Source organism: Excalfactoria chinensis, chromosome 16, assembly GCF_039878825.1.
Source record: "Excalfactoria chinensis isolate bCotChi1 chromosome 16, bCotChi1.hap2, whole genome shotgun sequence".
Lineage (NCBI taxonomy): Eukaryota > Metazoa > Chordata > Aves > Galliformes > Phasianidae > Excalfactoria > Excalfactoria chinensis.
Window position 1 is genome coordinate 6,218,425 of NC_092840.1, and position 24,885 is coordinate 6,243,309.

Below are 24,885 nucleotides of genomic sequence, written 5' to 3' on the forward strand. Positions count from 1 at the left end.
ATTTGAACTTGTTCATCATGTGAATTCAAAGAAGTATGTTCATCACTTTAATAGTAACTACCAGTGTATGTGGGAATACAAGAAAAGCTGTTCAGAGCAGCAGCTGTGGAGCAAGATAAACAGCAAGTGTACACATAAAAAGCACAAGAATGATCAAGCCCACAGTCTTCTCCCTGCTGCTGATCTTTGTGAAGCACTGAAGCTTCCACTGATCTGCTTTACATCATCCCAGATCCCCAAAGAAACTCAGAGAAATCCACTGCAGTCATAGAGCTGTGGAGTCCTCCCAGTTCCATGGGCCTCAGCTCCACAATCTGCTCTGAAGTCAATGATTCATTTCCTCCCACCACTGGAGTCCTGGCACCTCAGGTTGCTGGAGGTGTTGTGCTAAGGCGAGATTCTCCACTCTGTTTCCTTTACTCCCAAAACCAAGACTTGCAACCTCAGCCTGGCTGTTCCTGACCAGTGCTCCCCACTGCAAGGCCGCTGACTGTCTGCAGCCTCATGATCCAGAGAGGGATTTTGCCCTGTAGCTATTGAACCTGGCAATAAAGGCACCGAGTCCAGATACCAGAGAACAGTAAATACCACTGAAATTCTCAAGCTCCCAGGCTGCAGATAGCACAACCCTTTCTCATGCCAGAGGGGCTGTTTTAGTCACGTGTTCCAAGGTTTCCCTGTGCAGTGACTCAGCTCCAGTTTGGAGAACATTGTCCTGTGAGCCATGTGGGACCTTCAGCCAGATGTGGGGCTCAGGTCTGAGTGAAAGGCCAGGCTGGAGGATGCACTGCTGAGATGTTCTGCTCCAGAGAGCTGCATGAGAATGAGAAGGGCATGTAAGGGACTGCAGGACTAAGGAAGAACAACATCAAATGCCTCAGCTCCTTCCAAATGCTCTGGGATCCGCAACAACAGACAGGACAAAGTACTCGTTAGGGTCATTGGCCCCTGTGGTGTCCTTTTGCTGCTTAATTTGGGCCACAGAAGGATCAGAAGTTAGGTGTATGTATCTGCTCACCTGACTAGCCTGATCCAGGGCATGCACAGTCATCATCAGAGACACTATTTTGGTGCTGGTGGAAGAGGACGAGACACATTGCTCTCTCCATAGAGATGTGGGGATGGGCAGCCTTCGGGATCAAAGTTTGCAGGTTCCCATGCAGCACATGGGCTGATCCTGCAGCGTCCCTGTCTCAGCAAATGCATATCACTCCCAATCAGGGACAAAGCTTGCCCCTGCACTGCCAGCTGGCCCTTCCCTTGGCCCTTGCCCAGCTTCTCAATGCTGTGACAGCTCTCAGCCAGGACTGCTCAGCTGTTTAATACTCTGCTGCATTATCTTTCCCCTGCTGGCAGCAGGACTTCACTCTGGCCTCCTCCCCTGGCCTTTACAACATGCTTCCATAGCAAAGGTTGACAGCTGAAGTGTGATAAGACTGGGAAAAGCAGTGGGATGGACAGAGGGCAAGGATGAGGGGTCTGTCTGCTGTGCCAGGCAAGGACCAGCTCTCCACCACGTGGCCAGGCTGCAGCCCTGATTTTGGAGACATGTTGACCCTGCCAGGTCTGAACATGAGTGTCTGGGGTTGCTCATCTCAGCATTTCTCAATGGCCTAGAGCCACTGCTTTCCCTCCTTTTCCATATTCTAGGGGGATCAGCTGCCAAGCACGCTGAAATGCTGTTTTTTGCTGGTTTCTGCTTAGCAAAAGGAAAAGGCTGAACAACAGATGGGTGGGGTTTTTTTTGGCAGTTAAAAGGTAGTTAAGTAACCCACTAGCATTTGAAACTGCCACTAGAATAGGTTAAGAGTATAATCCCAGTAGCAGTTCAAGAATTGTGATGTTTGCTTTTGTGACACCCTGTGAATGAATTACTTATGATACCACTCCCAGCAAATCTGTTTGCAACAGCAGCCAGCCCAGAGTCACATGCACACTGAGCCATACTGTGTCCATCAGTAGCACTGGGGAGTGTAAGCATAGAGAAATCAGTTTGGAGAGCCTGGGCAGGAGACCAAGTGTCCTCATATCAACTGCATATTGGCCCTAAGTGCCTCACACTGGCAGGAGAGATGTGAAATTAAAGTTCTACCACTTGAGATTGATGCTAGTCTCATCTCTGCCACTGACCCTCCACATGACTATGGGCAAGTCATTTTGCTAGCTGCTTTCTGCCTCCTCAACACCATACCAGAACCAACCAATGCCATTCCATTTTAAGGGTTCAAGGCTGCAGTAGCACCTGCTTCGTGCAGCAGAGGCCAAGAAAGTGGCAGGGTTAAAGTCCAGGTGTCATCCCAGAGCCTGCACAAGCTTATCACTGGGCAACTGTTTGCCAGCAGGGGAGTCTGCAGGGACAGCCCTGCTGGGAGAAAGGAGTGAGCAAGCACTGGACTGACAGCACTAGGCTGAAAGGCTCCAGCCCAGCCACCTTCTGGAGACTCCATCAGTGTTGGTGGTAGCAGCTTGAGGGAGCAGCACCAGCACCTGCAGCTACAGCTAGCTTGGTGATAATCTGCTTATCTTGGAAGGGAGTGCCAGCTTCTGAAATTGCTATTTCTTGAACTCTTGTTATCTGAATGGAGCAAGCAAAAGGAAACCGGCCCCATTTCTCCAAGTCATAGGACCCTGTGAATGCTAAGTGATGTGATTAAGGATGCAAGGACACTTAGAGGCATAGCACAATCCTCAACCCTGGCATTGGCACAGCAAACTAAAGCTGCTTTAGGAAGGAAGAGGTCTCACCTTCTTTTCTAGATCAGGACATGGAGTGTATTTGGGCTGGGAAATCAGAAAACTCCACTGGACATCCAAGATCCTTGTCAGCTTGCAGTAAAGACCTTGGGCCATCCCCAAGAGGCTGCTGAAGGAAGTGACCAAGGGGGCTTCAGGCACAGGGTCAGTCGCAGGACTTGTCCAGGTACTGTAGCTCCTGCTGAGGAATGGCCCGTGCCTGGCCCATGTACTGTAATGTTGTGCAAAAGGCTTTGCAATGGAGAGCCTGTCAAACACACGGAATCCTTCTTTTATGGCAAAATCCCAAGCCAGATCAGCCACAAACTCTGCTTGCTCCAGGCAGCTTTTATCTCGGACTGGCAAGAGTGAGAGACAAGAGTGAGACACTTTAGCTTCAAAGAAGCTGTGCAAAGTAGCCACATCTCAAACAGTGCCCTGTGTCCTCGTCCAGACCAGCACAGCAAGACTCAGAGAGACTCTTTTCTAAGGAATTCCAAATTAACATCATGTTTTTCTCTGATAAAAATTCCCAGGCCAGGCCTGACATATGCAGGTAAACAGCAGTGAGAGCACACACCACCCCCCTACCTCCAAACTCCTCTGATGAGCTTTAGTTCACAAGTCTGAGAGCTCCACCTGTAGGAGCTCTGAACTCTGGCCTGTGCTCAGCCCTGCCAATGAAGAAGTGAGCACACAACAACCTCCAACCAGCACAAAAAACAGGCTCAGTTCAGACTTTGCATCCAGGAAAGAGCAGCAGCTGGGGAAATGCTCTGTGTGCGTGTTCCACTTTGGCCTTTTTTCTGTTTGGAAGACACGACTTGACCACAAAATGCACTACAGTGAAAACACAAGACTGCCTTGCTCTCCTGCTGACCCAGCTGACTCTCAGGAGTGCCTCATTTTGCTTTATTGCCTGAAATCTCAGCAATCTCAGCATGCAGAGCCAGGAGTGCCCAAACCCTGCAGCAGCACATTCTGGTGCTCTGACCTTCCCTAGTTCAATGTGAGAGCTCTCCATGAAGTACCTATGTGTCTGCATTGCTGGCTGAAGACCTCTGTATAGCAGGGTCAGTGTGGTTGGACTCCTCACCTGCCAGAGAGCATTGGTGGAGTCTCTGCAGCCCTGCAGCCAGCCTGAAGAAAGCAAAGGCCATGTAGAAATTCCAGTTCTCAGGGAGCTCCACTCCCATGTGGTCACAGTATTTCTGACAATACTCCTCTGCTGTGGGAACTCCCAGGTGCCTCAAATCATGTTTTGCCAAACCTGGAAGACACAAAGGGCAACAATGAGTCAGCAGACACTGGGGAGCTCAGTGCTTTCTAGCAGAGCCCTGCAAGCCCTGAAGCAGTGGAGACACCTGCAGCCATGTAACACTGCTGCTGTGCCATTTCCATACATAGAACAGGGCTTTGGCATCAATTCACTGAGGTGAAATACGTGTGTGAGAGTTTTCTTTAGTGGGGTGAGACTGTGAAAGCAGTGACTGACAGGATGCCAGCCCCATCCAGGACAGTGAGCACACAGTGGGATTCACATCGCTTCCTCACCAAACCAGACATGGGATGATCACGGCACAGTGATCATTGCACATGGAGGGATGGGGGGGTTCTTCAGAGAAAGGGCAGAGCAGGGAATAAAGTCCACGATCCACAGCCCTTTCCAACTGCAACGAGCCAACTGTCAGCTGAGCTCCTTAAGAGCAGGAGTTAATCTGTTTCTGAGTTCTTGTTCTCCTCTCTGTGTCAGATGTGACTTCGCCCCTTTCTGTACCTTTCACTGAGTCGAACTGAGGCGGCAGGAAATAGGCCATACAGTTATTGGCCAAATCACAGATGGGATCTCCTACAATTGAAAACTTCCAGCCAAGGACAGCAAGGACTTCTGGCCTCTTTGGGTGAAAGATTAGGTTGTCCAGCCTGTATCAGAAGGAAAAAAGAAATCAGAAAGATTTCAAGGGAGAAAATCCCAGCACTCAGAAGCAGCACGTACTGTGCAAAAACTGCTGAGCTCTCTGGGAGGCTGCACAAGTGATACATTGATTTCTGCATGCATAGGTCAGGGAGGACTGAAATTACTCAATAGTGAACTCCCTGGTTAATAATGAACATAACAGTGCTTTGAAGAATGAAACAAAGTTATTTGGGTCCTCAGATCATTAACATGTTAGAGAATAGTCTAGCCAAAAAGAGAAGCAGCCATGTCACCGTCCAGGGGGATCATCTGGTCATTTTAAGGGCACGCAGTAATGTGAGGCCCTCTGCTGTCATGTTTAGTAGATTATGTGTAGTACAGCCTTCCGACAGACTGACCCCCAGGAGAGGGCAGCAGCCTATTGACAAGGAAACCGAGAGGGCAGTACCTGAAATCACCGTGCACAACTGTCGTCTTCTGGGATTCAGGAAAATGCAAAGGCAGCCACTCAACGAGTCTCTCCATGGCCGGAATAACATGAGTTTCTGCAGCTCGATACTGCTTTGTCCAGGTATCAACTTGCTGCTGGATGTAATTACCTGTAACAAGGGAATGGAGGCTCACAGGGAAAAGAACAGGCACAAGGAGCACATCTTTGCTTTCCCAGCCACCCCTAAGTGTAGCCCAAGTCCTATCCCTTGAAATGCTTGGACACAAGACAAGAAAACAGGGACAAAGAATTCACAGCCTTCTCTCACCACCGTCCCCGGAGTCCTCCAGCTTGGCTGCTTTGAGGTCTGTGCTGTGGATCTTGGACAGGACTTCACTCATGGCAGCATAAATAGCCTGCCGCTGGCTAGGCAGCAGTGTTGGCAGAGAGGCATCCCTGTAGACATGGCCAGCACAGTGCTCCATCAGGTAGAAAGGTGTGCCAAGGATGCTGGGGGACCAAAGTAGAACTGGTGTGTCTGAGGTTAATCCTGATTCCTACCACTCAACTGCCCTTGAACGTGCCTGCAGACCTTACCTGCACAGCAAGGTGAGGAGCGGTCTCAAGAGCACTGCTCCCTGAGAGCTCCTTTAGCCCAAGACTGGGCAAATACGAATTAGATCAGCGTACTTCGTGAGTGTACTGATTTAGGAGACTGAGCCAGGAGACGCAGCAGCTCCTGTGGCAGATCCCAAGAGCACTCTGATACTAAACTACAGCTGAGTATAGCAAACACCACCACAGCCAAGGAAAAGCAGAAGGGAGGGAGAATAACTGTAAACATCTCACCTCCACAAACCGGGAGTTTGCTAGGAGCTGCAAACCTGCAAGGTCTCATGTTTAAAACCCACAGAGTCCAGCACTGCTGCATATTCAGGGCAGGGACAAATACTATCCCATTTATTAAACACTGTTCCTGCTGTCTGCACATGCAGCCGGGCCAGGGGTCCTGCCAGGCTCACAACTGCCTTTACATCCATGGAGTCACTGTGTCTTCGTGGTACAAGTCCATAAAAACACCTGTTTGCTGCCTGAGGTCTCACACCTGATCCACCCTGGCATAAACACTCCTCTCTTCTTCCTGGGGGAATGTGGCTAAAATGCCAAAAATGAAAGCTGAGGGACACGATTACCTTCTGTCCTCACACAGAGCAAGTACAGTAGGAACAGGAACACCAGCCTCAGAGAGTGCCTTCAGTACCCTGCCAGGGCAAGTCAGAGAGCTGTTTCAGCACAGAAAGGCATTATGGAATGGATACTAGAACTGTGTTGTTGTTAGGCAGATGTACGATATCTAAAAGAATCAAATGTTCAGTTCTAAACACATTAAAATGAGATGGCTCGAGATAGGGGGAAGAAGCACACCAAAATCTTTGTATGGCCCCGAGCCCTGAGACTTATCCAACACACTCTGGAAAACACAACAGCCTCCCACAAGTATCATGCTGCTCTGCTACTGAGGCAGAGATTTCTGGCACAGCAAGCTGGTTTGCAGCATGACTCCACCAGCAAGGGCTTGCCCTCAGCTAGGCTCCTTGCTGCTCAATTGCAGTGTTGTTGAGCTGCAACCTCTCTCCCACTCAAGGTTCCAGCTGCCATAGTGAGATCCTACTTCCTCTGACGTGCTGTGAGAGCTGTGGTGTGCTTTGTGGCTTGGAGGAATCTGCAGAGTAGGAGTGAGGCGGATGCATTTCAAAGGCAGAGGGTCCTAACTACACACTCACCACCAGCTGCCTTCTCACCTGTATTCCCTTCCGACAGCAGGACCTGAAGGAAGCAGGCTGTCAGGGAGTTCCTTTTTCAGCACCAGAGAATGATCTCCAAACTTGACAAAATAGGTCCGTGCAGTCTGTCCACAGCCAAACTGCCGCAGCGTCAGTGGACCTGAAGAGTTGAGAGCAGAGGGTCAGCAGACAAAGCATAAGCTGGGATTATTTCTCACCACTTCTCCAAGCTTTACTTCCCATTCCTGTGCCCATGCCCGTACAGGTCAGGAATACTCCTGGTATTTCTTCTGCAGCTTTTCTCAATGCCTCACAAATAATGAAGTCTTAAAATGTTGCTTTTTGGTCCAACAGTGATGCGCCACTGAAACCCAAATGGCTGCAATGTTTGCTTGGAGATTAGGAGCCTTTCATCAGTATTGTTTTCAATCCATTTTTAATATAATGGAAAGGGGCAATCACTGCAGGACATGTGAGCTTGCAGGCTGAAGAGCAGAAGGTGCTGCAGTACCTGTTTCCTGGTCACTGAAAACATTTTCAAGGTACTTTTGCAGACGATCTTTTGGGATTTCCATGGTTGGCCTCACTGAACGAGTATATGGAACAAACCCTTGTAAAGGAAAACCCAGATAGGTTTCCAGCTCTTTGAATGCTACTTCAAGATCATCAACCTGAAAGCAGAAGGGAGGGGAGACACGGAATGATAGTTAGAAGGTAAAATTGCCTAGGAAAGAAAGAGCTCCGCGCAGTTGTGGTGTGTTTATCTGTGAGTCCAGTGGCACCGATACACTCAGGAATTCACTGGTCAGTCCTGGCCAACACACAGTGCCATTTCCAAGACTCACAGCCTTGATCTCTGTCCCCAGGAGTGATACTGGCACTGCCAGTTTGAGCTGGGGTAAGAGCTGGAATTGCCTGTGTGCCATCCTGGGGAGCAGAGTTCCCACCCATCTCTGACTTCTCCTTTCCCTGGTGTCCCCTCACCAAAATAAAAAGCCTGAACTCACTGTTTCCAAATCCTGAGAGTTAACTATTCCCTGGTTACAGATACATGAAGGCTCAGGGCTTCCTTTGGAAGCATTGAACTGGAAACCATACCATTGCTCTGGTTGCACTGCTTTGTACCTTCACTGTTTTAATACCAAGCTGGGCTGCTGCTTTCAGGTTCTGGCTGCTGTTGTCGAGGAAGATGGATTCCTGAGGCTGAACATCCAAGCGCTCCAGGCACAGCTTGTAGATGTGAGGATCTGGCTTACACTTCCCTTCCCGATAAGCTTCAACTATCTGTGGTGACAACCAATGGGTTATGCATGAGCCTGCTGTGACCACAAACATCTGTGCAGTTCTGGGTGTGAAGGACAGCAGGGTGGGAGTGAGACTGACAGGCACAGTAATTTGTGAAATAAAGGACACAGGGAACAGAGGGCTGACAGAACTGGATAGGACACGATTCAAGTGACTGTGTGGGTGCCAACTGCCTTGGCTGTGGCTTCATCAGCTCAAATAAGCTAAACAGGACCAGCCAGTCCTTGGACAGAAGACATCCAACGAAACAATACCACAATATCACGGTGCAGAAGACTCACTAGATGTCCCAGTTGTGCTGAATCAATTACTCAGTGCTGTCTAAGGAAGTTTTGGAGCGCACCACTCTATGGGAACTGTTGAGTCCTGGCCTGAACCACTGATTGAGCACCTGGGGAAAGGACCTGCCCTGGGAGCACAGGTGAAGACAATGACCAGAAGGAGTGGAGACTGGCTGCACCTCCCTTAGATCTCATTTAAGGGCTGACTGGCAGCAGGGAAGGATTTCTTTCTGGAGATCCTTCCTTTGTGGAGTTTTCTGCTGTGAGCCTGGATTGTCAGAGATGGGTGAGCTGTCCTTTCTTTCCTCCCCTTAGAATGCCTTTCTGTTGTTTTTGTCCCTTTGTTGTTATATGTTTTGTATTACCTTTCTGTTGCATTGATCCTTCTGACTGTTACAACCATCACCATTTAAGTTGTAGGGAAAAGTGGTGCTCTGACCACTGCACCTATCAACTGCACTGAAGTGATATTTACAGCAGAAGAGACATTGGCCAAAACTGCATGCCCAAATTTGGAGACTGATATGAGGTTTTTTGCTCCAAATATGTAAGTATCACAACTAAAACAAATTCAAGCAGTACTTCCCCCTGCAATGACAGACGTTCTACGCTGCAGCATGCTGTGCATCTTCACAGACTGCCACATTTATATCTACTAACATGTTGTTAGTAGATATACATCCTTTGGTATCTAAGTAAAGAATTTCAGTTGCTCTTTTCTACAGACTTAGCTTCAGAAATATATATATTACAACATATATTACAATCCATCCAGGCTTACCACATCAAAATGGTTTTGGTCCAGGGGCAGAAAGCTCTCTCCATTCGGCAGCTGAAAGCTGTTGCTTACAAGAGCTGTCTTAAGACCTTCTGCACGGATACACTGTATTGCTTCTGCCATTATGGGGAGCTGCTTTATCATCTCATTTCTGATTAAGCTGGTGAGGAAAGAGTTCACTGGAATGCAGATATTTGCCTGAGAAAGCAGAGAACCCCCCAAGAATGGTAATTAGCCATATGTAGTTTTTAAGTAGGGAAGGAAATAGTGGCTGGGCAGGCAGGCTGCCTGAGCATTTTATCTTACTCTCCTACTTCCCTTCCCAGGGACAGTGAATCTCCCACCTAAACTGCGTAGACCAAAGAAATGGGCATTTGCAGATCACTGATCCTACAGAAGCAGCAAAGCTAAGGCTGGTTTTGGGGAAGAGAAATGCACCTGCCATGGAATCAAGGCAGGTTGGAGATAAGCATGGGAGCGTCATTTAACAGACAGGGAAGGAATCTGCATTTTAGACTCATCTGGTTCAAAAAGACTTCATTAAAAAGAGGATTCTGACGTGATGTTCCTGGAGCTGGCAAACAAAAGCTATGGTGGAAGGGCTTCCACTGGTCTGGAGATGACACCTCTGAAACCACCATCTCCGCTCATCGAGCACATCTGTGCACCAAATAGCAGCGAATGCCTTTCAGCTGCTCTCTGATCTGTGCTCCTTGGTATCAGAAAGTTATGAAATACAGAGGAAGAAGCTGGTGGAAGCGAAGGCATATTCTGCTCACTATCCTGCCTTGGCAGCAGAATGATAACAGCAATGAGCTGCCAGCCCTGCTGAGACAGCGATGCTTCCTTGATGGCAAACCCAACACCTTCCACACTGAACCACCAGCTTCCCACACTGCAGGATCCCATTTCCCTGAAGCACAAAGAGAGGAATGTGGAAGTGGCTCACAATCTCAAAGCACTGCTGTCCCAGCTCCTGCAAAAACTCCACAGTCGTCAGCTCTCCTCTTGTGTACTTGACAGAGGGGCTATTTTTCCCTCCAGACAGCAGAGCTTGTTGGACGGTGCCGGCTGGAATACAATTCTGGGCCTCCCAGTCTATATGGAAGCAAGAAAGCCAGGAGAGAGCACACGTGGCAGCATCAGAACTGGAAACAAGCTTGAAATTCCTCTACAGCTCTGAAATGTGCTGTGTAAGAGCAGCGTGTGATGGGCCTCGTCTTTACTTTTGGTGTGATGCCCTTTGGGGTGAAAGCAGCAAGTTGGAGTCCTGCAGGTCAGTTTTACCCCCAGCTGTGGTTGTGCCGACCTGCAGGTGCCAACACAGCCGTCAGTTCCAGCACTGCTGATGGTGCAGCTGGGAATGCTGGGCAGCAGCAGCAGCACATCTCTGCGTGGAGGTGCCACAACACTGAGTGGAGGTGTCTTATGGGGATCTGAAACGCATTTGGTGTACGGGAGCCTGGCCCAAAGGAGGGGCAGCCTTTGATACGCACCTGCAGCTGTGTGCTGTGGGGATGGGAGCAGCACCGAGTTCACATCCAAGATCACCGCCCTGTAGGGGCTCCATCCCGACTGCCTCCGCAGCAGCCCCGCAGACAGCGGGATCCTGGCCTGGGGCAGGAAACGGGTGCAGGCGGCGCTGCTCAGGTACATGCTGGGACTGAAGGGAAAACGGTGTGAAACCCAGAGAGAACACAGCGTGTGTGGCTTATGGAACTGCTGCGTGTCCCCTCTGGGCCAAAGGAGGCTGGCACAGCAGGCCCTGAATGGTGGGATAGGGCAGCATGGAGCAGGAAATGCTTTGGCAGCATTGTAGCTGAAGGGAACAGGGGCTGCTCCTTTGTGCTACAGCCGGCTGTCAGGGATGTCATGCGGTCACTCTGTGCGGTTCTGTCTCCCTCCCCCCCTCGATACGCACTCGGCCCGCCTGCACAACGCCCCCAGGCCGCCTACAGGCCCGGAGCCCGACCACAGCCCGGGCCGAACGGGCCTTGTCAAGCGGCGCAAATCTCGCGAGAACTCACGGCCAAGTCTCGCGATGAGCAGCCGAGCCCACTCCGAGCCCCCTCTTTCGGCTCCTTCCGGCTCCTTCCGGCTCCCTCCGCCGTTCCGTTACGTCATCGCGTCGGCGGCGTGACCCCGGCGGGGTGAGAGGGCAGAGGCGCGCCAGGCGGAAGCGGCGCTCGGTGTCCGTCGGGCCGGGAGCGCAGCGCGGCGGGTCCCGCGGGGCCGGGCCCATGAGCGTGTCGCTGGTCGTCATCCGCCTGGAGCTGGCCGAGCCGTCCCCGCTGCCCGCCGGCTTCGCCTACAGCGCAGCCGGTGAGTCGCTGCCCCCCGGGGCCGGGAGCCCTTCGGCGGGGCGGGGGCCGGCGCAGCGCTCCAGCTGCCCCCGCCTCAACGCGTTTCTCTCCTCCTCCGCAGCTCCGGAGATGGCCGCGGAGAGCAGCGGGGCGGTCCCGGCCTGCTTGGAGGGGAAGGGACCCGGCGAGAGGGCGGCCATCCTGCACCAGCACCTGGGCCGCAGGGAGATGACCGACATCATCATCGAGACCATCCAGCCGCGGGCAGGTACCGGCACCGGGCGGGCGTTACGTTCCGCCGTGGGTGAGGAGTTCGGGGGCAGGAATGCGGGTGTGCCCACGCTTGTTGCTATAGGAGGCGATGGGAAGAACGGGGGGTTGGGCGGGGAACGCCGGGATCCTTGTGGTGCCCAGCAAGGGGACACGGGAAATGGGCACAAACTGCAGCCGGGGGAGTGACAGGCAGAGCTGGAGAGTGGCAGAGCGGGATACTCTAAGCTTGGATGGCTTCCTGTGCAGCACCGTTGCTAGCAGTACATATCGGATCTCTTCTGTGCTGAGCAGAGCCTTGTTCTGTGCTTAGAGAGCCACAGACGTTTCTCATGTGTGGTCAGTAATCAAAGCTTTGTTCTGAAAGGTGAAGCAAAAGCTGCCATGGAAGGAAGAAAATCCTCCGAGGCTGCGGCTGAGGACAAAAACAAACAGGATGATCAAAACAAGGAGCGTGAGGCTGCTCCGGACTCGCCTTCAAAACAGCTCCCGGATCAGATTTCCTTCTTCAGCGGGAATCCATCAGTGGAAATAGTTCATGGCATTATGCATCTGTACAAAACAAAGTAAGAATGCTTGACTAATTGTAGCTCTAATGGGAACTCGTGAGTAAGGAGGTCATTTGGAAGGGCGAGGCAGTCACCGTGGGGCTGTGGCTCCTGAGCTGGCTTTGCAGGGACAAACAGGAAGGGTGGCTCACAGCCATAGTGCCACCCGCCTTGGGGAAAAGATGGGACCTGGGTCTTCTGGCTGTGGGCAGCGCTTCTACAGGTAGCGGGCGGGCCAAGGAGCTGTGAGGACATGAGGTGGATGTGGGTTCCTAACAGTGCGGCGGTGGTTGGAGGTGTGATGTACCCAGCTTTGTTCTCTATGGAGTGATGCGATGTTATCTTACAGTAAGATGACCTCCTTAAAAGAAGACGTGAGGCGCAGCGCCATGCTGTGTATCCTCACAGTCCCAGCCACGATGACCAGCCACGACCTGATGAAGTTTGTAGCTTCCTTCTATGAAGTAATTGAGCACATGAAAATCATCCGAGACTCCACTCCCAACCAGTACATGGTGCTGATAAAGTTTAGCTCTCAGGTAAGAGCTGGAAGTCCCTTTGACACAGAGGAGACTGCAGCACCTTATGGCTGCTGTGTGGGAGGGCAGCCCTCTCTTGTTGCCCAGTGCTCTCCTGGGGCTACTGACTGAGACTTGTCCTGCAGACAAGCATGTGTCATGTCCTGTGCCCCTTATGAGGGCACAGAAGGAGGAGTTTTGTTCAGCTCTTTCCCCAGCTGCAGGTGCTGCATAAGATATTTTCCATGCCTGTGGTGTAGATGCAGTATTTGAATGCAATGCGTGCTATTTGCAGCAGTTGCAGATGTGTGTTTTGCGTACTGCTGTATCAAATGTAATGGGTAAATACCCAGTGCCTTGCATTGCAGCCATAAAGCTGTAGTCAGTTCACCCTGAAACTGCAGTTACTTCAGAAATGTCCTGAAGCCCTGTTCCCCAGTGACCCCTAATGGCTGTCTCTGTGTGCAGCAGAAGCAAATCTTGCGTGCCTTTGTGTACCTGGCTCCAGTGATTAGGAATAGAGGAATGCGGTGCTGAGCTCGGTGTGATCCTTTACCAGGTGAAAGGGAGGTCACTGGGTGAAAATGGGTGACATGGATTTGATTTTGGTTGTACCTCTTTGCTGGTGATTCCCACGGATGGTTCAGCACGTCTGAATTGTGCAGTGGATCCTTTCCCACATTAAATGGGTCTTTTCCCTGACACGAGTATCGGTGTCCTGCAACGTGACCCTCTGAAGTTGTTGCAGAGAAACCAAATTTGCTTTGCAAATAACACTGAAGTTGCTGACAAGAAGCAGAATGGACGTTAAAGGGAAGTCTGTTATTCCTGCTGTATGCTCAGATATCAGAGTAACCATCACTGCTGTCAGCTTCTCATCTTCAAGTGGTCGCACCAAGCTCGGTGCCAAGGTGCGATGCCTGTTGGCAGGAGCTGCTTCTCTGAAACTTCCCTGTTATTGCGGGACCTGGCGGAGGGAAGAAGCAGGGATACAGCAGGTGTCTCCTCCTCCTCCGTCTGTGTCAGCTGCGGGCTTTTTATTTCAACAGCCTTCCCTTGTTTTGTGCGCAGGCTGATGCAGACAGCTTTTACATGACGTGCAATGGTCGGCAGTTCAACTCCATAGAGGAGGATGTTTGCCAGCTCGTGTACGTGGAGAGGGCTGAAGTCTTCAAGTCGGAGGATGTAAGTGTTTATTTTGTTTTCTTTTCTTCTGGACTTCAGCGAGGTCTAACAGGGTTATTTCTGTCAGAACGCTGCAAGAAGTGTTAAACTGTATCACTCTGAAACCCATTTTCTGTGCTGGTGCTGTTTCTACATGGAAAGATTTGCTTGGTGATTTTTATGGGCTTCAGGCCTCATCGTTGCAGCGATCCAGAAAGCATCACAGGGCTGTGGCAGCCATGGCAGCTGCAGCTGCCATCTCACCCTGTGCTGTAATGGGGCTGTGCTCTGTTGAAGGCTGTGGTTTGCTTTTTATCTTGGTGAATTTGTAACCACTGCATCGGCTTGCAGGATTGCTATGTGGTGTTTCTGTACTTTAGTGCTGGTGGTAATGAGAAGTTTGACTTTCTGTGCAGGTGTTTGATTTATGGTCATTGGAGGGTGCTGAGCAATTTGTCTCTGCTTGTTCTTTTGAAGGGGGCCAGCTTGCCTGTGATGGATCTGACAGAGCTCCCAAAGTGCACCGTGTGCCTGGAGAGGATGGATGAGTCTGTGAACGGGATTCTTACCACTCTGTGTAACCACAGCTTTCACAGCCAGTGTCTGCAGCGGTGGGAGGACACCACGTAAGAGGCTTCTCTTTATTTCCACATCAAAAAGTCCGTTCTGCGTGTGGTGGTTCTATGCTGACAGGACCGGTTTTGCTCATCGCAGTGTGGGGGCAGGAAGTACTGCAAGTCTTAGTACTCTTTCTTTCCTATTAAGAGACTTGCAGTGAGGAATCTCCTAGCCAAAAGTCATTGAACAGTGTTTCCCATGGGTCTCACAGCTAAGACAGCAGGGCAGCTGCACAGTAATGCAAACCACTTCCAAGCGTTGTAGGTTAAAAGGACAGGGACAGACGGTGCTGTGTGCACACAGAGTCCTGTTTCACAGTCTTGTGTATCTACTTGGTTGTTAGTTTCCTTGGCCTAGCTGTGTCTGTGCTGTAGGTAGGTGTGCACAGCTGGCTGAAGTCCTTTTGGAAATGCTTTCCTTCTTGTGCTGCTGCAAATCCTTTCCTGGTTCCATCCTTCTCATCCCTGTAGATGGGATTTCAGCATGTCTGAGCTGGCACCCAGGTACACAGCTTACATTTCTCTGGATGCTGTTTTACTGCACATCAGGCACTCGTAGCTGCCGCAGCAAAGGGCTGCTGGTCTCCGCTGTGTTTTTCTCTGCTGCTGGTGCCTGATTCTGTGATAGAGAATGAGGAATGTTTTAGCCCTGAGCTATAATAACAGAGCTTCAGTGGGATTAATCAGACTTGTAGCTGTTTGAGTTTATTGGCTGTTTACCCTGTAAATTGAAACCGGTTTAAATTTGAAGCAATGGAACTTAGCCAAAGTAGAAGCAAAATCCAAAACAGCACTTAAATATCTGATACACAATATAAGCAGGACTTATGGTCCCAGCCTAGGGAAGTAGCAGAAGGAAATCCTTGTCCACTTGGCTTTGATGCCGTGCAGATGGTAAGTGCCTGAACGTGCACATGAAGCTCACTGCAATCCAGTTACCTCCTCCCTTGAGCATTTCTGTAGCTTTTCCAGTGGCTAATGAAAACTACACGGAGTCCTGGTGACAGGATCCTGAGTCTGAGTTACTGCTCCGTGCTCCAGGCACCAGAAACTCAGTAAAGGCTCTTTCTGGTGTTTGGTGTTGTCTCTTGCAGCACGGTGGTATTGCTTCAAAAGAAATGATAGGGTGCTTGTCATAGATTCTTTCAGGTAGAGGTATAGGGCCTGCCTCCCAGAAGGGCTAAACCTGAATCCAGTGGGTTGGGGTGAAATTGAAACACGAGTATTCACCTCCTTAGGAATGTTTCAGTACTAAGCAATGTTGTGAAGCACCTCTGTCTGTCGTTACCTTCCACAACAGCATGCAGCTGCTGCATAAAGCTGCAGATAATGGAGAATATTAAGGAAATAAAGTGACTAGAGGAAGTCAGGTTTCTTTCTTGTATGATTGAACTGCCTTCATTTAATGAGAAGGCTGCAGAAGAGTCCTGCTAGGGCTTGGATGTTGCTTTGTGCGTTCCACTTCAAAGAGTGCTGACCCTGTTCTTACCTTTTCTTCTGTCCTTGAAGATGAAGGTGCTTGTTATGATCAGGTCTCTCAACTGAAAATGTCAATGGGCCGTAGTCTGGAGAAGCACTGTTTGCACCAAGTGCTCCTTGCAGTGTTTATGGCTGAGGCAGAGGTGTTTGTTGAACTCAGCTGTGACTTTTCTGCTTACTGGCAGAAGCTGAGGTCACCGCCAGCCCTGCTAACACTTCTGGTTGCAGATGTTCTCTACGCCTGGACTGCAGCAAAGCCAGATAAAACTGAGGCTACAAAATGGCTCTGGAAGATCTGTAACTTCTTCTGTTGTTTACTGGCTGAACAACAGTAGCTTTGTGGGGAATGGAGGCAAGTTCAGGAGAGGTAGATGGGAGCTGTAAGATACGTGCGTGCAGGGAGCATCCCACAGCATAAGGCATTCACTTTGAGCTCTTTGGCTCTGTTTTTAATTACCCTGATATTAAGATGGAGCTCTGTGTGTGTCTAATCTTGGTGCTTATTGCCCTCCAGGTGTCCTGTCTGCAGATACTGCCAAACACCGGAGCCAGTGGAAGAGAACAAATGTTTTGAGTGTGGAGTTCAAGAAGTAAGTAGGTGGGTGGATGGTGAGTGAGATCTAGACTAGATCTGACTGCATCGCTGCTCTAGTTGCTTTTGAGGTTAATTCTGTGGCTGCTCTCAGGTTGTTCTTACCAGTCAGTGGTGTATCTGCTTTCCTTTTGAGTTGGAATTGGTTCTGGGAAGGGATGTTACCTGCCAGGCTTCCTGCCCTGACAAATACTTCCAGTTCTTAGAAAGCATCAGTGCATCAGCTGATCAGTGCGTGTGATAGCAGGAGGCTGAAGTAACACGATGCTGCCTTCTGGTCTGTGCTCTTTGGCGCCTGTTTGGTGCTCCTGTCAGGCTGCCATGTTCATTAATCAAAACTCTCCTTCCATCTACGCTTGTGGTAGGCTCTCAAGGTGTCTGGCATCTGCAAGCTCATAATTGGCAATGATGAGCAAGTGCCTCTTTCTCTTTAGTATTCCAGCTGAACAAAGCTTCCCAAAGAGGGGGAGAATGCAGCTCAGTCTGTAAGGCAGCAACTGGATGTGCACAGCATCTGGGGCCTGTTGGTGTCAGGTGGTGTTTTCTCAAGCACTGATACCACTGTTTGACACTCTTGCACGGACAGAGCTTTCTCTTTCTTCCGACAGAACCTCTGGATCTGTTTGATATGTGGGCACATAGGCTGTGGCCGGTACGTGAGTCGCCATGCCTACAAGCACTTTGAGGAGACCCAGCACACCTATGCAATGCAGTTGACCAACCACAGAGTGTGGGATTACGCTGGAGGTAAGCACTTCATCTTCCCCACCTTGTTTGTAGAACAGCTTTTGGGACCCTGTAGTTACGAGCAGTTTGTGGTGGTTTGCTTTGCAGTTTGCGTTTATACCAAAACCTTCTCTCTTGGGAACAGCCGTCTCCTCTCTAATAGTAGTTTTTGTGGGTCTGTAGCATATGAGAAGTTCCATGATGAATTGGAGTGGTCCTGTATCCTCTGTGGGTTGTGTTTGTTATTCCCTTTCCATCAATCTGCCCTGAGGTATGAGAGCAGCCTGCTGTAATAAATATCCCGTAAGGTGCCTATGCAAAGTCTGTTAAATAACAAATACATCTGTTGTTGGCTTTCTGCCTTGCTAATACGCTGTTGCAGCAGTCTGCATAGTTAATTGTGCTGCATCAAGTATTTCCACTGGTGTCAACCTGGGTGTTCTTAAGCAAAAAATCTCCCTTTGGTTGAATTTTCTCTCTTCAGATAACTACGTCCACCGACTGGTTGCAAGTAAAACTGATGGGAAGATAGTTCAGTATGAGTGCGAGGGAGATATGTGTCAGGAAGAGAAAATTGATGCCTTACAATTAGAGGTAAATATTTTGGATTGTTGAACTCTGCTTTGCGCTGCTTGTGGAAATGGTTCAAATCAGATACAACTAGCAGAAAGTGACATCAGTTTATGCAGCAGACTTTCCTCCCTGCATGTAGGCAATCATCTTCAGGCAGAAACAAGATATCTTCACTACTTTTTTTTTTCCTCTAAATCTCCTCTTGGCTCTGCAGAGCCAATGCAGCTGAGAGTAAGCTGGCTGCAGTTTCCTCCTGTGTTCACCAGTGGACTCGTGATTAGCTGGTTATGCTGCTACAAACACTGAGGTCATTTGAAAGAGAAATGGTTCTGAGTGTCCTGATGGCGCTTGGCAGACCCTTCCTAAAGGAACGGTGACTTGACTTGAAGCCTGGGATGGGTATGGAACTGTAATTTTGAGTAATTTTACTTGTGAACTGAGCAAGGATGTAGGAATCTGTAGCTGCGTGCTGCCTTTGGCTATGGAATAAAGCTGACAAGCTTTGTCTGACACCAGCCCTGTTCTGCTCCCTTCTCTTCAACAGTGATTTTTTTTTTCTTTCTTGTGCCTGTTGGCCACCTTCTCCCACACTAACTAGAAGGGCAAAAGAAAGCCTCACAAGTGTTCCCTCACCAGTGATCTATTTTAAAGGAAGAGAGGCTCAAATCACTGTTCCAGTGAGCAGATAATACTGCAGCATGACTTCAGCCGCATTAGACACAAGGATATCTGTAGAAGAGAAGCCTGTAGAGACCAGACTTCGTGAGCCTATTGCTCAAATAAGTATTTACTTGTTTCATGAATTTTTCAGTGAAAATGTCTGTTTTTAACCCTTTTTGCCAAGAGGTCAGTGCTTAAAGCATGTAAAAGATCCCTCTGTCTGGCTTAGGAGATACAAATGTTTGCAGAGAGGATGAATTTGGCAGCGTGTTTTGGCTCTCTGATATTACTTGGTGTATTCAGGGCTTTTTGTACATGCTTAATTCCATGGTGAGTTCCTAATGTTGCTGCTGCTTAGCTTGATGGTAAGAAGTGATCACATTTTCCAGCCTTCTCATAACTCGTTTGCAGAACCAGGAGTGAAAAGGTGGGATGTAAGGCATGTATCCAAATGCTGATGTAACTTTGCAATGGGCTGTACTTGCTGGAGGACAGTAACTGTGAAGGGCTGTATGCAGCCGGGGATGCTTTGTCAAAGGTGTTCTTAGAGTGAAGCTAGAAATGCTCCTTTACTCTCCTTCCTTGGGCTTTGAGGTATAAATGAGGATCTCCCATTTAGGAGCCCTTGGGCTCTTAGACTCTCTTGTCAGAGATTGACACCTTGTTGTTTTTTTTCCTGTGGAGTGTAAGATTTGAAAGTTTTGTTGTTAATACAATGAAAAAGGTGGAACTTGGACTCGCTCCTTGCTGTTGTGCTTTAAAGGCTTTACTTGATTTCAGAAAATGGAGGGATTTGATTATGAAATCCAATTGGTGCAACATACCTGCCGGACCTGCAGTTTGCACATATGTTCAGACTGTCCTCTATAGTTAATTTCATTTGATTAAATTGATTTTCATATTGAAGCCCTTTGGGCTTCTTCACAAGCATAGCTACCCTCATGGAAAAGCTGACTGTTCTGTGTGTATCTTGTGTTTACAGTACTCATATTTGCTAACAAGCCAGCTGGAATCGCAGAGAATCTATTGGGAAAACAAGATTGTCCGGATAGAAAAGGATACAGCTGAAGAGGTGAGCTCTGCTCTCTCTGAGCATGTGTGGAACACTGCTGGCATGGGGCCCTGGACGCTGTTTAATGGGAGACAGAGCTGCTCTCTCTCACACAGCCCGAGCGCTGCGTGACGTGACCTCACGTAGCCTGTTTCACTACCAGCTGAGAAAATTGGCTCTGAGATGTATTCCTTATCTGGATGCTCAGATCTAGCAATTTGCTGCTCAGTGGTGCAGAAGCAGGTAGATTGCCACTTAGATTTAAGGTTGATTTAAATGTGCTGCTCGGGAAACTGCAGCAGTGCTGAAAACGAGTCTGTGTTGCTGCAGGATCCCTGCTTGCTGATGCCATCACTCACGCCAGCGTGTTTCTCTAGGGAAGGTTAGCGTTAGCAGAGACAGTATGACTTTAATTTGCTCGGCTGTCTTTCTACTCCAAATGCATATTGATTTGCCCTTTCTTTGTGATCCCCTGCCTCTCCTCATTGCCCATTGGGAAAAGTTCACAGTCTCCTCCTATAAAGCATTCTGTAGGCAGGACTGCTTCAAAATGTCACGAGCAAAAAATCCAGAGAGAGTATTTTAATGCTTCTCACTCTATGTAGATCCTTCCAACTAGGTTTAAAGTGAGTTGGGATTTAGGGCTGAGTCCTTATTTGAACTTGCTGCATAACTTCTAATTAACCATGTAGTATCTGCAGATAAACAGCATCCTTAATGCAGAATTACGACCACTGAAATAGTGATCGCTGACCTTGGTCTGAAGAGCAGCCCCAGAAATCTGATGGATTTCTCGAGGAAAGGAAAAGCTATAGGAAAAATAGTCTTGTACGTGACCAGGGAACATGATCCACAAAGCATCTGTGAAGTGAAACGTCTGTATTATACATGCTGAATGTGGTTTCACGTTTAAAGGTCCTTATATTTCTATTCATGGCACTCAAGGCATGCAGGTCTTGTCTGGATCAGTGCCACAATGCAGTGTATTCCATTATCGCTGCTCAGGCTACTTCCCCAAATTAACCATCAGCTGCATAAACATTCGGTGATTAAGGCCGGAAGGTTTAAAACCTGTTCTGCATTGACTCTGGCATCAGTGAAGACGGCATGCGTGCTGACACTGACATTTATCCAGATTGATCCCCCAGGAAAGCATTTTTCCCTTCAAATTCCCATTTCCAAATACATGCGAATGGGCTTTTGACCTTAACAGAGGGGAAGCGTGTATTGCCAACTACAAATCTCCTTTAAGCCTTATCTTAGGAGTTTAGATGTGTTCTGTGTGGTGCCTGGAGAGTGGGAGGGTGGTTCTCTTCAGCAGCAGCAATCTCCAGTTTTGAAGTAGAGAAGGAAACGACCGTATGTGTGTTTCTATTTGCGTTGTGCGTGAGCAGGGTATTCATGTCAGTAGGTCACTGTCTTACTGCAGCGCACTGCTGAGTCAGTGCTGAGTAAAGCATCGCGTTCGTTTTCAGACCTTGCCCATATTTATTTGAGGTTTCATTTAAAACAAGCGAGAGCTCGGTGTCGTAAAGCTCTCGGATGGAGGTTTAAGTTTACTGACAAAGAGCATCCGAGGGGATGGATAAGTAGATGCTTCGTTAAAAAGAGGAGAATTTGATATCGCTTCTCTTTCTTCTTTCTTATGTTGTTTCTTTTTGAATGGGGTCCCTGGCACAGGTTTACAGAGTTTCTCTTCTGTATGAGCAGCTTCCGTGGCAACGTGGTTCCTTGTTGGGGTACTGCAAAGAGTAACGCAGAGGGTCTTAAACAGGATTAAACTTTGTGGTCTCAAAACTTTTGCTTACCTGGATACAAAAATTGGTCCAAGTCTGGAAAGCACACCAGAAAAATGAATGTCATAATGGAAGCACACACAGGACTTTGATCTGTTTGAAATGCCCCGTGTGTTTGTTTTTACAGATTAACAACATGAAGACCAAATTTAAAGAGACCATTGAGAAGTGTGACAGTCTGGAACAGAGGCTGAATGACTTGCTCAAAGAAAAGCAGTCTGTCGAGAGGAAGTGGGTACCGCTGCCAGCTTTAGTTCCATGCAGCCATTAACGCTCTGCTTGCTGACATCTAAAAAGAAAAAGTCTTGCTATTCCTGGCTGACTTTGAGCTATTTAAACTGGTAGACTGAGAATGCTGCTTTTTTATTATATATACATAGATAAAAAGCTGTAATTTCTGTAGGTGTTCGCACACTGAGAAGTGCCCGTTGAGCGGGATGCAGCTTTGGGACCCGTGTCTCTTTGAACACGGTTTGCATATTTAGCATTCAGCTATCCTTCCTCTGCCTGCTCAGAAGCAGATGCCAGTCTGTTCTGCAGTTGGCAGATACATCCAGAGAGAAGAAAGGCAGCCCCACAGAGGCTGTACAGAGAAAAACATAGATGTTAGGAAGTGCCAGTTAAAGGATATCAGGCACGGAGGATATGAGGATCGGTGTGTTCCAGCTCTCTAGGTGTGGGACTGTGTGGTCTGTTGTTCCCAGCCCACCAAGGCCCGAGCAAGATCTGAGTGGTCTTGGGGCTGGAGATGGTTGGGGAGGTAATTTTCCCAAAGACTGGAAATGAAAGGACAGCAGTAATGTTTGAAGTGGGCGTAATAAACTGCTTTCCTGACTTGTGCTCCTCTTTGTAAGGTGTTCTCAGCTGAATAACAAAGTGGCTAAGCTTTCCAACGAGCTGAAGGAGGAGCAAGAACTGAATAAGTGTTTGCGAGCAAATCAAGCCTTGCTTCAGAACAAGCTAAAGGAAGAAGAGAGAGTGTTAAAGGAAACCTGTGAGCAGAAGGACCTGCAAATCTCAGAGATCCAGGAGCAGTTGCGGGATGTCATGTTCTACCTAGAGACACAACAGAAAATCAATCACCTCCCAGCTGAGACCCGGCAAGAGATTCAGGAAGGACAGATCAACATTGCAGTGGCTTCTTCTGCCAGCTCCTCCACCGGGGGCACGGGCAAGCCTTCTTCCAGGAGAGGCCGCGGCAAGAGGGGTAAATGAAGATCAGAACGTTGCTCCCATGCTGAATCTGGCCTTGCTCGTGGTAGGTCAGGCCCAGCCCTCAGACTCCAGCTGGGAATGCCTTGTTCAGTAAAGCTCAGCTAGAAATTGTCTTCAGAGCTTCTCATAAAACTGGCTGCCGGTCACTGGAGGTGTCTGTGGTATTTAAAAGCATTTCACTGCACTGTTTAGCTATTTTTAGGCAGACCTTAATGACCGTTTTGCCTTCCTACCTTTTTGAAAGCCACTCCTGTCACACATTTGACTTCCTTCTTGAAGATCTTTCTGGGGTCGGTGGGTGTGCATGTGTTGAACATTGCATTTCCTAAGGGGATACTGGAGTAGGCTATGCACAGTGTATGAGGCTTCTTGAGTTCTTTTCTCATTTCTGGATTGAAAGTATTCTCAATTAATAACTTTTTTTTATTTAAGAAACAGTGTAAATTAGATTACATACATCTTTTTGTGTGTGCAGTCCAGGCATTGTACAACAGTGCAGGAGCACAACTGTGTGGGAGGTGTGGAGAATAAACCATTCTGGTGGTGTTAGACACTAAATGAGTCCTCCAGGCTTGTAATCTAGGATATTAAACACTTAAAGGGACATTACCACCATCCATTCCTTAGGAGATGGCCTTTGAAAGGACAGTTCTTGCTGCATTTGAGGCAGAAAACATGGATGGCCTTTTATTCTGGGATGTGTTTAACATGGGAACTGCACAGGCATTTCTGTGAACTAAATGGAGCCGTCTTTGTGAAGGTGGATGTTGTTGTGTGTTAATGGCTGCCAGAATGCTACGATCCTCCTGGACCAGGTGTGTGTGCATTCCCTCTTAGCTTCAGTAGGGTTACATTGGCATGGGTTGTAGTGCTGCCCTCAGAGCGATGTGAGGATGACCTGAAAACCTCACTTCCTACCTGTCTGCACCCAGCCTTAGTGCTGCCCACCTGCGCTGTGAGCAGACGCTCACTGCTAGATGCAGCTGTTGTATCCAGTGACTGTGATCACTCAGCACTGCCTCTTCTGCTCTGGAGTGTTGCTCTGCCCAAAATTTTGCCTGGCAAAACTTTTGTGTTCTTTGCACAAAAAGTAAATCAACCCCCTAAGGGGAATCTGTGGACAAATCTCTTCTGTTTCTTATTTAATTCCGCTTAGAATATGTACCAGACTGGGCACTGGGGTGGGGACAGTTTTACTGCGATTGGAGATGTGACTGTCCTGGTTGCTGTGTTGTGCTCAGCAGTCTGAGTGTTTCAGCACTAATCCTTTGTCAAAAGCAGCTGAGGGAGTCACGCCGTTGTCCTTTCAGACCATAGTATGATCTCTTTCCGTTGTTAGAACTGCAGGAACAGCCTTGATCTTAGTCTGTAACACTGAAAATCAAGATCTGACTTGCTAGCTCCAAACTGGAACAAAGAAGAAAGACACCAAGTCCTAGAAGTTGTTCTTCTTGGCCGGGCAGAAAGAACAGGTTACAATAAATAGAATGACTCTCAGAAGGTGAGTCTTTATAATCTGCTTCCTGACTTTATTGACTGGAAGTGTTAAGCTTCCTTACTTTGAAATACACAGTGCTTGTTAGTGCGTTCATTGCAGCCGCTGCTTTGGTTTGAAGATCTGCCCCAACCATCTGGAACTTTGACCTTTTCTAACTTTGTAGCATGAATGCACACTAACTTTTTTAGTGTGTGGATTGTACAACCAGGCCTCTGCCTCCTGTAAATTATTCTAGGTATATTTTTGCACCATCTCAAGATTCTCCAAGCTTTTGCTGAATTCTTGCCTTGTGTAGAACACGAAGATGCTGTAGCGGATCTCGGAATTCATTTTCAAAACATGTGATTGGAAGTTAAAAGAGCCTGCAGTGTGTGTGTTAGCTGGGAGTGGAGGGATGAGATGGCAGGAAAGTGACAAAATGTGTGGCCTGTTCTTTTGAAGCCTTTACTTGAAGGCATAGCTGTCCAAAGGAGAGGAGACTGCTCTGTACCCTCAGCCACTGCCTGGACACCCAAGTGCCAGGAGGCAGCATCGGCTCTCACACCTCTTCAGCCCATTGTAGAGTTCTGGCATCTGCAGCTCCAACATCTGGTCAGATTTGCAGCTGATGACTCAATAGCATCACAGTCAGAGGGTGCTGCAGCAC

General features: G+C 48.6%; 2 protein-coding genes across 2 annotated transcripts; one reads left to right on the top strand and one right to left on the bottom strand.

Annotated features, from left to right (window-relative positions):
* Window positions 1–27: 27 nt before the first annotated feature.
* Window positions 28–11,492, bottom strand: ACAD10 (acyl-CoA dehydrogenase family member 10). The gene is made up of 14 exons (XM_072351227.1): window positions 11,257–11,492; window positions 10,726–10,892; window positions 10,179–10,327; window positions 9,233–9,427; window positions 7,991–8,149; window positions 7,377–7,536; window positions 6,884–7,025; window positions 6,275–6,343; window positions 5,410–5,591; window positions 5,100–5,250; window positions 4,511–4,656; window positions 3,830–4,003; window positions 2,746–3,092; window positions 28–813 (listed from the first exon to the last, which is right to left on the bottom strand). Exons 1-14 carry the CDS (start codon window positions 11,490–11,492, stop codon window positions 736–738), a joined length of 2,355 nt encoding a protein of 784 aa, XP_072207328.1. The 3' UTR covers window positions 28–735.
* Window positions 11,421–24,253, top strand: BRAP (BRCA1 associated protein). The gene is made up of 12 exons (XM_072351228.1): window positions 11,421–11,551; window positions 11,654–11,800; window positions 12,170–12,368; window positions 12,700–12,889; window positions 13,940–14,053; window positions 14,510–14,658; window positions 16,643–16,718; window positions 17,329–17,467; window positions 17,931–18,040; window positions 19,662–19,751; window positions 21,654–21,757; window positions 22,381–24,253. The coding sequence occupies exons 1-12, from the start codon at window positions 11,470–11,472 to the stop codon at window positions 22,739–22,741; spliced, it is 1,761 nt and encodes a 586-aa protein (XP_072207329.1). The 5' UTR covers window positions 11,421–11,469; the 3' UTR covers window positions 22,742–24,253.
* The last annotated feature ends 632 nt before the right edge of the window (window positions 24,254–24,885 follow it).